Below are 13,683 nucleotides of genomic sequence, written 5' to 3'. Positions count from 1 at the left end.
CCTCACCTTCCTGCCTGCCTGCCCTGTCCCGTTCTGCCTGCGGGATGGCCCGGGTATCCCCTCCTCCTCCTCTGGGAAGCCCTCACGGACTGTTCTGGGCTGGGTGGGGGGTTCCTCGCGGTATCCTCGTCTCTGGCAGGACGGCTGCAGCCGGGACCCGTGCTGGGCCTGCAGGCCTAGCTCAGCCCTAGTGTCACAGTGCGGTTCCGCGGGGGGCATTGTCTCGGTGGCACGACCGTCCCCAGGCCTCTGCACGACCGTCCCCAGGCCTCCCGTGTGTCTCTTGGGCACAGGGGCGTCTAGAAGGCTGGGGCTGCTGCCTGGCGTGCTGCTGGCCCCGCGGTGGCTGAACAGAGGCTTCGCACCCTCGACCTGCCCACAGGGGCTTTCCCACGCAGCTCCTGGGGGGTCAGGGCCGTCCTTCCCGTGGCTCGCCACCCATCCCAGCCTGCCCCAGAACTTCCGCTGTGACCGCTGGTGCCCACTGGGCCCTGCACGGCCAGGCAGGCCTTGGTGTGGGCGGGTGGGTGGCGCGGTGGAGTCGCGGCTCAGGGATGCCAGAAGCCCCAGGGCCCCCGGAGTCTGCTCTTCACGTGGCCGGACATCCGGATGCTCCTGAGGCTGGGGGGTCCTGCGCCTCTGGCCTCGCCCTGTTCCCTCGTCCCCTGCCCACAGGGCCCCTCACCCGGAAGCCTAGGGGAGTGGGCCCCTGCCGTCAGGGCTGCCGGCCTGGGTAGTGGGCCCCACTGCGGAGCCGGGCCCAGGCTCCTGCAGGCCTACTCGGTGCCTCACCCTGCCACAGGCCTTGCAGGTTCGGGCCCAGGGTCCAGGGCTGGAAGCCCCCATCAACCTGCGTGTGGGGGGCTGATTCACAGCCTGAGTCCGAGGGAGAAGTCTGCTCGCCTTCAGGCAGGGCTGAATCCAGGCGTGCAGACCCTTCAGGCAGGGCAGCCCCGGGCCTCCCGCGCAGGTACCCGTTCTAATCCCCCCACCGCGGCTCAGAGCCGCCCAGGAAGAGCTTCCGGGGCCTCTCCCATCCTGTCTGCCTGCTCAGGGCTCTGGGCACCACCCAGGGTAGGGGTCCTGTCCCCTCCGCACTCCCCCGCCAACTTGGCCCAGCGGTGGACGTGAGAAAGCAGGGATGGATGTCCCTAGGGCTGGCCGGTTGTGTGTGTGTGTGCCCGTGCAAATGGCCCACAGCTCCTTGCACACCTGCAGAGGTGGGGGGTACATGTACACTCCCCACACTTACCCTGCCCCTGCACACCTGCCCTGAGTCCCCTCAATGGGGTCCATGATGCCAGCTGGGACCTCCCTCCCCGGGTATCCTGGAGGTGGAGGGAAACGGAGCGCCAGCTCCCTGGCTACAGGGTCGGGTTCCGGGAAGACCTGGGGCCTGCAGGTTGGCTGGGCGTGGCTTCCCAGACCCCCACTGTACCCTGCTTCCTGGCACCCTCCAGCCTGGGGGCTCAGCTGTCCATTAGCGAGCTGGAGCATCGTGTATTTGTTACCCCTACACACAGCTGCCAGCTGTTTCTCGAATGAATGAACGCGTGCTCTCCTTGAGGATGGGTCTGCTGTCTGGTCCGCCCGGACCCCGCCCCTAGCTGGCCACGGCACTTCGGGGACCACCCTCCCTCCGTGTGGCCGTGCCCCGCGGGGCCTGGCCCTCCGCTCCTCTGCCCAGGAGCACCTGCCCCGGCCACAGACGGCTGGCTCACTTCTGGTGGTATCAGTAAACAAGGGACCCTCAGCTTGGGAGCTCCCGAAGGCCAGAGCCGCCCTGAGGGGCTCCCCTCTGGCTAACGTGGGGGCTCCCCCGGCCCGGATGTGGGCACGGGGCTTGGGTACGTCGGCTGAGACCCCCCCAAGACCCCAGGGCCCCCAGAGTCACCGCTGAGGTGCACACAGACACCGAGGCACAGTTAGGATTCCGGACCACCGAACACCTGTACAATAGTTCATATATTTATTCTTAAGCAAGTTATCAATAAAAAATTTAATACTAAAATGCCTTTACATAGAGTTTGCTGTTCATAAAACCTTTGTGTTTTTTTTTGTTTGTTTGTTTGTTTGTTTTTAGTGTTTACATTGAAAAAAAAATCCAACCATCCTCTTAGTTTACACATTTACAATAGTCGTGCTTCGCCAGGTCTAACCGCCGTTACAGGGAGGGCCGCACCGCCCACACGCACAGATGGAGGGGGCAGGGGGCGCTGGGGGAGGAGGGGCGAGGAGGGCAGCCCAGCTGAGAAGAGGGGCTTTTCCTTCGCTCAGTGCCTGGGGTTGAAAATAGCCGGAGGCTCTAACTCTTGCGGCCGGGCTGTCCCCACTCAGCGCCTGGGCACCGCGTCTTCTCCGCTCTGCTTGTCCAGCCGCGAGCAGGCCCTCGGGCGCCGCCTCCCAGGTGACCGCCAGGAATGAAATATTGCACTCGTGCCGAGACAAAGGGGAGAATGGGGGTGGGAGAGGTAAGCTGGGGTGCAGGGGACCCCATCCCTGCCCCAGCACTTCCCACGGAGCCAGGAGCGGGAGGAGGGGCCGGGGTGGTTTCCTGGCTGCAGAGGAAGGGGGCAGAGGGGCCGGGTTGGGGTGCCGGGCACCCGCCGACATCCCATGTTTCCCGGGGACCCGGGCTGCAGGTCCGTGGTCACACAAAATCTAGTCCTAAGGAACAGTGATGAACTTGGGGGGCCTTCCAGGGACTCGGGGGGTGGCACACGGAAATACACGGCCCTCAGTTCATTTCGGGACAAGGGCCACTGGGCCATAGACCTGCCCTGTCTCTCCTGCCACAGGGGAAGTGGGGGGGTGACGAGGACTCTGGGGCTCCTGGGGTGGTGCTGCGGGTCGGTGCAGGGGTGAAGCCCCCAGAGGGGTACTCCAGCACTCGGGCCAGGGCCTGGGGTCGAGGCAGGGGGGCCCGGGCTCGCCCCACGCCCCACACTAGCTGCCAGCCAGGCCACCCGCCCGGCCAAGTGGCCACAGAAAAGGCCCCGAAACCTCCACGTGAGTCGGTGGGGGCTGGTCCCTTCCCTGCTCTGAGTGGAGGCTGGGCAGACTGGCCATCAAAACGGAAATCAGACATGACTGGGAATATTCAGGAAATAAAATCAAAACATTGTTCTCTCGTATCGATACTTTAAAATATTTGTTCATTTTTGTTTTGTTTTAAACAGAGGTAAGATACATGTATGGCTGCTGTCACCATCCGGGCTGGGGGGACCAGCTGGTCCTGGTTTCTCCTTCAGCTTCCGGAATCCCTCTCTCCCCGGGGCCCCTCGTCCTGACCTGCCCTGCTCCCTGACACCCCGATCCATTCTTCCCAGTGGGTGGGGCAAGAGGGAACACACTGCAGTGTGACTTCCATGTCACGCGGCCCCCGGTCAACGCTGTGACCGTCCCCCCGCCAGCTGCTTCTGTTGCCACAGACGCCCCTGTCAGAACTCAGCTAGGCTGAGCAAAACAGTGCATTTTCAACGAAAACCCCCAGAATAAAACCTACACACACACACACACACACACACACACACACACACACACGCACACACACGCACACGCATGCACATACACCCTAGTCACGCCTGTGGGGAAAAAAATCCTTTTCCGCTATTTTTTTTCCATAAAACTTCCCGCAGAAATACAATATTTACATAGAGAAATAAATAGACAACACACCTGATTTCTGCTTTCCCTGGTGGGAGACAGTCGGAGGTACTAGGGAGAATATGGCTTGGATTCTAATCTCTCGGGAACTGCTGATGGGGAAGTGGGGCGGGCGGCCGGGCCGGGCGACTCTCGAGGGCCGGCCTGCTCGGGGGGACCGCGGCGAGGGCCCGGCCGCCAGCACGCGAGCCCTCCGCCCCGCGCCCCCGGCTCAGCACAGGATGGGCGCGCCGTCCGCCGCCACCAGGCGCCCCGTGGTGGGGTCATAGGTGCCCGCCAGGTAGTAGAGGTCCCGCCGGTCCTGGCACTTGCGGCTCCGCGTCATCTGCTCGTACTGCTCCCGCCCCACCACCTGGCACTTGTGGGAGATGGTCTGCACGTCGTTCTCGTCCTCGTGGCAGGACTGGTACAGCGCGTTCTGCGGGCAGGGGCAGGGCTGGGGCTGGGAGGCGGCCGGAGGGAGGCCGCCTGGGGCCCGGGCTGACCTCTGTGTCCCCACGGGAGTCAGAGAAATGCCCCTCTCTGTGCCACCTATACACTCGGGTTCTTCCCAGGGCCGCGCAGACAGGGCGGGAGGGGTTCTCTGTGTGGGGGCTGCATGGGGGGGCGGGAGCCCAGGGAGGGGCCGTTGCCCCCCGGGACCTGCTTGCTGCTACGTGCCCCCTAGAGGGGAAACCGTCCCGTTTCACAGGGAGCCAGGGAGCCGGGGAGGGACCCTGGTGACCTGGCTCAGGCGACTGCCTCAGCTGGGAGGCCTCAGGGTGTGCGGGACGGCGAGGGGGCGTTCACGGATGAGGGGACTCCTCTTATTTTGACTGCCACCCCTGGTGTCCTGTCCCGCCTGCCCCAGGCCCCTCCAGGCCCCCAGCTGCACCCAGACCCCTCATCTGCCTCAGGTCCCCTCACTGCCCCCAGACCCCTCACCTGCCTCAGATCCCCTCACTGCCCCCAGGTCCCCCACCTGCCTCAGGTCTCCTTCCTGTCCCCAGGTCCCCCCACTACCCCCAAGTCCCCCACCTGCTCCAGGTCCCCCACCTGCCCCAGGTCCCCCCACTACTCCCAGGTCCCCCCCATTGCCCCAGGTCCCCCACCTGCCTCAGGTCTCCTTCCTGTCCCCAGATCCCTCCACTACCCCCAGGTCCCCCACCTGCCCCAGGTCCCCCCACTACCCCAAGGTCCCCCACCTGCCCCAGGCTCCCCACCGTGCATGCTCCTAGTCTCACCTTCCCGTCGCTCTGCCTCTTTCCCAGCTTGGTCTCCTCAGGGTGATAGAACCACTTGACCTTCACCACCATGTTGCTGGCCCAGGACTCCCACATGCTCTCGATGCGGCCGATGTACGGCAGGTTGGGCCGCCCGGCCGACAGGAAGACGGCACAGTCGCCGATGCGCAGCGTCTCCTTGCCCCGGACGATGGCCTTGTAGAACAGCTTCCTGGCTTTCCCCTTCATGCCCCGCCGCTGCAGGGGAGACAGGAAGCGGGCAATGAGGGGGCTGCGCTGGGGGGCGTGGGAGTGTGACAGAGGGAGGGACGTCTCGTGTGCAAGCGTGTGTGCGTGGACACCTCCAAGGGCTGGACGCGGCCCCACCAGCACCCGCCTGCACACAGGGTCACGACCTAAGACGAACTGAGAAGGGGCCCTGGACCTGCCTGTAGGGCCGGTGGAAAGAAGCCACCCGCGTCACCGCAGGGTGGTTCACAGGGGCAGAAGGCTGCGTGTCCCCCCAGAGCGCTGGCCAAGAAGGTCCGTGTGCGTGCAGCCCTCCCCGCATCCCTCCCCGCACCCCGCACCACTCCCAAAGCCGCGACCCTTGTGTGCAGACTCCGAAAGATGTGCTGCCAGGTGGGACCGCCCCGCGAGAAACAAAACCCTGGGTACACGCCCCCACGGCAGGGTGTGCTCAGCGACTGCCCAGCGGAGGCGGGGACTCAGAGGGGGCGCGGCTGCCATCCGCCTGGTCACATCAGGCAGGGACCCTTGGTTCTTCCCAAAGTTTAGTTGTTTTCTTTTTTTGGTTGAAATGAAATAGGAAGACCCAGCGAAGGAAGGGAGAGGGCGGACGCGGCTCCCTGGCACGGGGTCCTCGGCGCCAGGAGGGCCCACCTACCTGCGTGGGGTTCCCCGACCACTTCCAGAGCTGCCGGGCGGGCAGGAAAGCTGAGATCTTTGGCCGGTTTTCCACGGAGGGCAGCCGCTGCCTCCGGGAAAGCTCTTTGGCTTTGGAGAAGCTCAGGGCCTCCTTGCGCTTGAGCTTGGACTTGCCGCCGCCCGCGCCCGCGCCCGCGCCGCCCACCGGGGCCCTGGACAGGAAGCAGCGCTGCGCGTGTGCGTGGGGCCCGCCCCCCTTGGAGCGCAGGGCTTCGGGCTGCGCCAGGAGCGCAGGCACCGGGTGGGTGAGGCAGGTCTGCAGCAGCAGGGCCGGGTCCTCGTCGTCCGAGCTGTAGGAGGAGCCCTCGTCGTCCGAGGAGCAGAGGCTGGAGGTGGATAGGGAGCCCGACGAGGAGGAGGTGGAGGAGCCCGAGGACGACGACGACACGGACAGGCGGGCGAGGAAGCGGGAGGGCACGCCGGGGGCCAGCCCGGGCCCGTCCTCTTCATCCTCTGAGTAGGAGCTGTGACAGTCGCTGTCGCAAGGCAGCGGGAACTCGGCCTGGCCCGCGAACTTGCGCAGCGCCAGCCCCATGGGCAGCGGGTGCACCGGCGCGCGCCCCTTCCTGTCCTTGCCCACGAGGGCCGCGTGTGCGTAGCTCGGGCTGGCCAGGGGCCGTCCCAGCTTGGGCCCGGGGTCCTTGTCACCCACAAGCAGCGCCTTGCAGTTCTTGTTCTTGGGGGAGGTCACGCCCTCGTGGTCCAGCTTGACCAGGAACTCGCTGCCCGCCCGCCGCCGCGCGCCCTTCTCCGCCTCGGCCCGCTCGGCCTTGCGGGCCCGCAGCAGCTTGTGGGCGCCCCCGGGCAGCCCGGGGCCGGCGCCGCTGACGAAGGGGCCGTAGGCGCTGGCCAGGCTGCTGAAGGAGTCGGCGCGGAAGCCGTTGCCGAAGACGGGCGCCGCCACGCTGTGCACCGGGAAGAGCGCGTCGCGGGCCCGCAGCTTCCGGGCGCTGCCGTTGAGCTGGAAGAGGTTCTGCAGCACGCCCGGGCCCTTGCCGCCCGCCGAGGCCGCCGCCGCCGCTGCCGCCTTCCGCTTCGTCTGCGCCACCGCCGACCAGCTCAGTAGCGGGCTGCCCCGGCGGCCCAGGAAGTGGTCGGAGGCGCCCCCCGCGGGGGCCTTGGCACCTGAGGTTAGGAGCTCCGCCTTGCCTGGGGGGGGCGGGGGAGTCAGAGGCCCACCTGCCGCCCCCCCTCCCGCCCCCCCGAGGGTACTCCACGCCGGGCCGAGTACCGGCTTTGTCTTTGCCCGCGGACTTCTTCCCCGGGGTCTTCGAGGCTTCGGGGCCGTCGTGCGCCTTGGGGGACAGGCTAGGGGCTGCGGCCTCGCCGGGCGGGGGGGCGTCGAAGGAAGCTTTCTTGGTTCTCCGGCAGCTGCTGGACACCAGCAGGGCGGGCGAGGGCTCGGTGCCTGCGGAGTGGATGCGGAGCTCAGCACAGCGCCAGGGAGGCCCGGCCGGACTCCAGCCCCGGCGGCTGGCGCGGGGTGGAGGCGGGGGCTGCCCACCCTGGCGCCCCGGGGCTCACACTGGATTTTGAAGTCTGGAGGCAGCAGCCTGATGTTGGAGACGGCGATGTGGCCGGTGTCGCCATCATCAAACTCCACCACCACAGAGTCCAGGTCCTCTTCCTCGTCACTGCAGGTGCCTGGGGATGAGGCCCCCCTGAGCACCGGGCCCCCTGTCGGGGTGCACACCGCTCTCCCCGGTGGCCGGGCGTCCGGGGCGGGGGGATGACAGGACGGGCTCCTGGCGCCCAGTTCTGCCTCCTGATCACACTCGACCTGGGAGCTGCCACGGCTGCCAGGACACGGACGGCCTCCCCTCCGCCACCCATCACCCCCACCTGAGGCCCACACACAGGGACGCAGGGCCTGTCACCCCCCACCTCCTACCCCCACGCCTGCCTGTAATCCCCCCCGGGGATCTGGGGGGTCAGGAGGATTCACCCCCGGGGAGCTGGTGCCCACAATTACGAGTTCGTGCCGCCCAGGATGGGGGCTGTGGCCCCTTCCCAGTCTCATGCACGCCCTCGCCGGTCCCCTGTGGCCTGGGAAGCAGGGCTACTGGGAGGCCCTCCATCTGCCGCTCTGCCTGGGGGCGTGCGGGAGGCCTTGATGGGGAACCTGAGCATGGCTCACCTCGGACCACGTTGCCCGGATACAGACAACGGGACTTCTGGCTCCAGTAGGCGCAGACCCTCGTGCCTGGCGGAAGGTAGCGGCTGGACTGCGGCCGGACATCCAGAACCTGCAGGGGTGGGAGGTGGACTGTGAGTGCAGGCGGGGCTGAGGGGTGCCCAGGAGGGGCCGGGGGCAGCCAGGCCCACCTCCCCGGGGCGGCGGGCCGACTGGGGCCCATCCCCTCACCGCCTCCTGCAGCAGCTGCTCCAGCGAGTAGATCCTCTGCCGGTTGCCTCTCTCGCCCTCGATGACGATGCTGTAGCTGAGGGCAAGGGGGGGGGGCATGAGGGGCCTGCGTGTGCACGGTTGTCCACCCAGCAGGGCCCGCTGCCCGCCCTGCCCACACCCGGGCCTCACATGTCGGGGGGCTGCAGGGTCCTGACGCTGCCCGCGTACAGCAGACTGTCCTCCTTGGGAATGAGCACGGGTAGCCCGTCCTGCAGGTCCTCCTTGTGGATGGTGCACGAGCGTGCTGGGGGGACAGGGCCGCCCCGTCGGTGTCAGCGTCCGCCCCGTCCCCACCCCCCTGCTGCGGCCTCCCGGCCCTTCGCCCAGGGCCACTCACCCAGGGCAGCGCTCTGCTCGGCGCTCAGAGGACCGCTGGCCGCGGCCGGCTCCTCCTCCGCCTCCTCCTCCTCCTCTTCCTCCTCCTCCTCCTCCTCAAAGCTGCCATTGTCGTCAAATGCAAAGTCGTCCTCCACAGCAAAGCTCTCCAGCAGCCGACTCACTGCCCGGCCCTTGCCCTGGGGGGCCAGAGAGGTCAACTCCCTCTGGAGTGGGGTGGGGTGGGGGTGGGGAAGGTCTGCACCCTGCCTGGGCACCCGGGCGGTGGGGACGCTACCTGCTTGCCGACGGCCTTGTTTTTCACCTTGCCCACCTTCCTGCCTTTTCCCAGGATGGCCTTGGCGTTGCGCGGCGACAGGGCGATGGACAGGGCCCCGTTCTTCCGCTGTTGGTATGGGTGGGAAGGAAGTCAGGTCAGGGTGGCTGCAGCCAGGGTGTGATCAGGGCTGTGATGCAGGCTGACCCCGGGTGTGAGCTCAGGGCTGTGATGCACCCCGACTCCGGGCGTGAGCTTAGGGATGTGATACAGGCTGACCCCGGGAGTGCTCAGGGATGTGATGCAGGCTGACCCGGGTGTGAGCTCAGGGCTGTGACGCAGGCTGACCCTGGGCATGAGCTCAGGGCTGGATGCACCCCGACTCCGGGCGTGAGCTCAGGGGTGTGATGCACCCCGACCCCGGGTGTGAGCTCAGGGCTGTGATGCACCCCGACTCCGGGCGTGAGCTTAGGGATGTGATACAGGCTGACCCCGGGAGTGCTCAGGGATGTGATGCAGGCTGACCCGGGTGTGAGCTCAGGGCTGGATGCACCCCGACTCCGGGCGTGAGCTCAGGGGTGTGATGCAGGCTGACCCCGGGTGTGAGCTCAGGGGTGCACTATGCACTGACCCAGGGGCAGGCCTCAGTGAGCTGGGAAAGAGGGTGGGGTGAGTACCTGGGCTTCACCCGCCGGGTCCCCACGGGGCCCACTGCCTCTCACCCTCAGGCCCGGCTGGAGGATTGTGCTCTTGCGTGTGGCTCTCTTGAGGCGCTCGCTGGCCAACTTGCTGCCCTCCTCGCGGCAGGTGAAGGCCCGGGCAGGGCTGAAGAGGGCGTCCCTGCTGGGGGCGGCCCCCGGCTCTGCCCGCAGGCTGCCTTTGGCCTTGCCCTTGGCTTTCTTTTTGCCTGGTGCGCCTGGGGGCCTGCGCCCTGGGGCCCGCTCCAGCTTGGTGCCCACCTTGGCCTTCACCGTGCGCCTCTTGACCTTGACCTCACTCTCTGGGCTAGACAGGCGGCAGGCCCCTGCAGGGGGAGGGCGGCTGTCACAGGGGCCCCAGATGCTGGGCTCCCCCCACCAGGCTGACCCTGGCCCGCCCTGGCCTCCTGGTTACCTAGCAAGCCCTGTCTCTCCTTCTTCTTCTTGGCCTTCTGGTTGGCTTCCATCTTGACCACGGAAGAGGGTGAGGGCCCCAGCATGGCCACGCTGGCCCCTGCATGCAGCGCCAGCCCGGGCTCCTTGGGGGGTGCCTCTGTCCCCAAGAACCCCTCGCAGTTCTCACTGTCATAGCCACTGCCTGGGGGAGGCAGAGGGTCCAGATGACTCGGCGTTGGAGCAGCACCGTGTTGGGGTAGGGTCGGGGGAGCTGATCGTCCGTGCGCACGTGGCTATGTTGGGGGGCCGTGAGGGGGGCCCGTCACTGTTGCCCTTGGGGCCGCTTTACGGGGCAGGCACCCGGGCCAGGCGTCCGGGTGAGGGTGTTTGCTCCAGGATGGGGAGGGGAGGGGCCCCTGGCTGACCTTCCTCCCCCTGCCTGTTTCCTTTCTTACGCCCTGGGCGGCGGGGCGCCTGCCCTGCAGGCCTGGGGATCCCCCCTCCCCAGGGCTGCCCCTTCCCCTTACTGCCCTCCTGCTTCCTGCTTCCTCTTCCCCTCCCTTTGTTCTTTCTCAGGCCAGGACTTGGTGGGGTGGGCAAGGCCTGGAGGGGAGGAAGCATCTATTTTCCCAGGTGCCTGTTTCTGGACATGTGGGTTAGCTGGGGGCCAGATAACCCCTCCGGGTCAGCCCGGCCGGACACAGCAGGACGGCGGCCTACGGCGGGCAGAATGGCTATATTTAGCCCCGTTTCCGGGATATGTGCAGGGCCCCCCTCCTTCCCCGGCCCCGCAGAGCGCCACTGGGCTCAGCTCGGGAGGGGTCTCCTTCCCCGGGGCCTGGCACGCTCCGGGAGCCCCGACCCGGCTCTGATGGCCGTCGCGGCCCGTCGGCCCTCTGCCCCTGACCCCGAGGGACCGTGGCCCAGAGGCCCTGGCTGTGGGCTCAGACCCGTGACTTGCCTGCGTCCTGTGCCGTGGCCACTGCTGACTGGGCTGGGAACTTGGGGGAGTCCCTGCTGCCGCCGCCGTCGCCAGGCTGTGCATGCCGGGCTGCCCCGGGCACCTTGGGACTCTTGGCTCGCGACAGCTTCTTCCGGATGCGTCCCCCGGAGGCGGCCTCCTTCCGCCTGAAGGGACTGAGGCCAGCAGGCAGCCCCTTGCTCTTGATCTTCGGCTTCAGCTGGGCCACCTTGTGGGCCACGGCGGATGCCAGCTTCCCCTGGCCGCCGTTCTTCTTGCACCGAACCTTTTCCTGTGGACAGACGGGCAGCCGCTGCACAGGACCCCCACCCCAAGGCACAGCCCCGTGGCCTCCAGCCTGCCCTCCGAGGGGGCCCGGGGGGTGCCTGGCCCACCCCCCATGCCACAGCACCCCCAGACTGCCCACCCCCCTGCTAGGGCTCGGGACACCAAGGGCCCAGGTGTCTGTTCTCAGGGGGATGGGCAGCGTGACAACACGTCCCTCCCAGGACCTTGGAGTTGGGGGGGCCGGAGGCGCCCCCGACTCTCGGGAGGAACAGGATGCTGGCGGCGTGAGGGAGGCTGCCCACTACACCAGGGGTGCACCTGGCCTCGGGCTGCTCATCTGAGCAGGGGACCCCAGCTGGGTGCTGGCGCAGGGCAGGGGTGGCCGACAGGGCAGGGCAGGAGCAGGGCAGGGGTGCCTGACACCCGAGACCCCGAGCCCCGAGCCGAGGGCGCGAGGGTGCCGCAGTGCTCACCGCAGAGGCTGGCTGTAGGCCCACATAGACGCCGGGCTCCAGTCGGCTCCGCTTCTTCGTGGGCTCGTCACCTCCACGCAGCTCAGCACATAGCAGGCTCAGGCTGGACCTCACCGCCCTGGGGACACGGGGGCACAGGTGGGCACGGGGCAGGTGCAGGCACACCCTGGCACCCTGGCCTTGTGCTCACGATGGTCCCTGCGGGGGCTCTGCTTCCTTCCTGGACAAAGCTGTGGCCCTGGGCCGGGCTCCTCAGAGCACCACACGGCTTCTGGGCGGCCTGGGGGCCAAGCCAGTGCTGAGAACCCCCCACCCCGCACCTGCTCCCCAGCCAGGGCCTCTGCTTGCTGACTGGGAGTGGGGAGGCAGCCCAAGGCTCAGCAGCCAGGGCCCTGTGGCCAGCTGGACCACTAGGTGGCCAAGCCGTGGCCTCAGTCTTCATACCCAGAAAATGGGGATGGGAACCACCGTGGCTCTCTGCAAGGCTGGGGGGCCATGCAGGTCCCTGGCCTGGCCCGGCCCTCGGGGGTGCCAAGGCCAGCTGCTGCAGCGGTAGGTACACAGAGGGGGCTAGAGAGGCTCTTGAGAATGGGGTCTCCTCCCTCTACCTCTGCCGCTGCTAGGAAGAGGCCGGGGGTGGGGTTGGCATGGTGGCTGCAGAAGCTCACGTCTAGGCTCTGCTCCCCAGCCTCCCCCAAATTAATTCCAGGTCTGAAGGGAGGGAACCCTGCACACCACCGCCCAAATCCCCTCACTGACACCAAGTCTCAGTGTCCCCTTGTCCCACGGTGGGGGGGGAGCTTGGTTGCCTGTGGGGCTGGGTTACTTGCGTGGCCTTCATGAAAATGGGTCACAGATGGGGGCTGAGGGCCCTGACTCTGGGGGGCCCAGAGAGGTGAGGCCAGGTGGGACACTGGCTGTACGTGATGTCCCCCTACCCATGACCTTCCACCTCCTGCCTGGTCCCTACGGCTGGCCAGTCCTGCAGAGCCCAGCCCCGTGGCAGGAAGGAGGGGGAGAAGCCCAAGATTTAGGTGGGAGCCCCAATCCTTAGGGAGGGAGGGGCTGAAATCTGTGTCCTTCCGGGTCCTGAGGCTGTTCCCCCCTTGGGGACGACCTGGCTTCTGGGTCAGTGGAGAAAGTGGCTGGGAGGCGAGCAGCAGGACTAGGGGCTCAGTGCCACGTGCACTTGGGCAAAGCGTGGGGCGGCCTCGCCAGGACTCCTTGTCAGGGCTGCTGGCCAGACCCTGGCCTCAGTGGGCTCCATCTTGGCCAGCGGCCCCGATGGCAGCGGGTTCTCAATAGGAAAGCCTGAGGGTCCCCTGCTGGGTGGCACCTGGGCAGGGGGCAGGGACAGCTCAAGGGGAGACCCTCAACCATTCGGCCTCGCCAGGCCCCCACCCATAGGCGGTGTGGACTCCCCCTCCCTATAACCTTCTCTGCATTTGCTAATGTTTTGTGACATAAAGCCCTGAGATTAATTTTTTGCCTCTGTCTTAATTGAAGAAACCATTTAGTGCCGATTTAACTATTATTACCAAATCATCAGGATTGATGCAGTGCGCACACGCGCGCGCCAATCGCGTTTGCGGGAGCTCGTTGGATTTATGCAAATAGGTCTGTCGGGAGAGGCAATTTGTAGCCGAGAAGGACAATTATGCCCGGCCCGGGAGCGTGCCAACGAGTGCGCCGGGCGGGTAATGGATAATAACACGGCGCCGGCCGCGTGAGCAGCGCCCCAGCGTGACCAACGGCGTGATGCAGTGCGGAGAAAGAGGCTTCTCCGAGGGGGCGGGCGGGCAAGGCCACGGCCGGGTGCGACCTGGGGTGGCCCTGCTCCAGGGCCCCCGTGGCACCTGGCGGCAACCAAGCCGCCGCGTGGGATGTCTGCACGGACACTCACGGCGGCCGGGGTTCTGGGAGGGGGTGCTGGGTCTTCGGAGGGGGCAGTGAAGGGGGCACAGCGAGGGGCCTCAAGGGCACCCTGGACCCACCCCAGCCCCACCACACGGCCCCCGGCCCGAGGCTGCCCCCGGCGGCCCACGCACCCGG

The 13,683-nt window shown here is 67.1% G+C and overlaps 1 protein-coding gene across 2 annotated transcripts in view; it reads right to left on the bottom strand.

The window, feature by feature from the left end:
* Positions 1-1,947: 1,947 nt before the first annotated feature.
* BAHCC1 (BAH domain and coiled-coil containing 1) overlaps positions 1,948-13,683 on the bottom strand; it is a 55,647-nt gene continuing 43,911 nt past the window's right edge. For both annotated transcript variants that reach the window (XM_072781957.1, XM_072781958.1), the window contains exons 14-27: positions 11,632-11,749; positions 10,867-11,162; positions 9,929-10,107; positions 9,538-9,839; positions 8,837-8,944; positions 8,561-8,738; positions 8,353-8,467; positions 8,182-8,257; positions 7,954-8,062; positions 7,341-7,460; positions 7,048-7,224; positions 5,776-6,965; positions 4,890-5,126; positions 1,948-4,084 (exon numbers count right to left, since the gene is read on the bottom strand). In XM_072781957.1, the coding sequence (XP_072638058.1) occupies positions 3,878-4,084; positions 4,890-5,126; positions 5,776-6,965; positions 7,048-7,224; positions 7,341-7,460; positions 7,954-8,062; positions 8,182-8,257; positions 8,353-8,467; positions 8,561-8,738; positions 8,837-8,944; positions 9,538-9,839; positions 9,929-10,107; positions 10,867-11,162; positions 11,632-11,749 (3,412 nt within the window). In that variant the 3' untranslated portion in view covers positions 1,948-3,877. The remainder of the gene's footprint in view (positions 4,085-4,889; positions 5,127-5,775; positions 6,966-7,047; positions 7,225-7,340; positions 7,461-7,953; positions 8,063-8,181; positions 8,258-8,352; positions 8,468-8,560; positions 8,739-8,836; positions 8,945-9,537; positions 9,840-9,928; positions 10,108-10,866; positions 11,163-11,631; positions 11,750-13,683) is intronic.

The sequence above is a fragment of the Canis lupus genome, chromosome 16 (assembly GCF_048164855.1).
Source record: "Canis lupus baileyi chromosome 16, mCanLup2.hap1, whole genome shotgun sequence".
In the NCBI taxonomy this organism is placed as follows: domain Eukaryota; kingdom Metazoa; phylum Chordata; class Mammalia; order Carnivora; family Canidae; genus Canis; species Canis lupus.
This window is presented reverse-complemented; position numbering and strand designations above follow the sequence as displayed.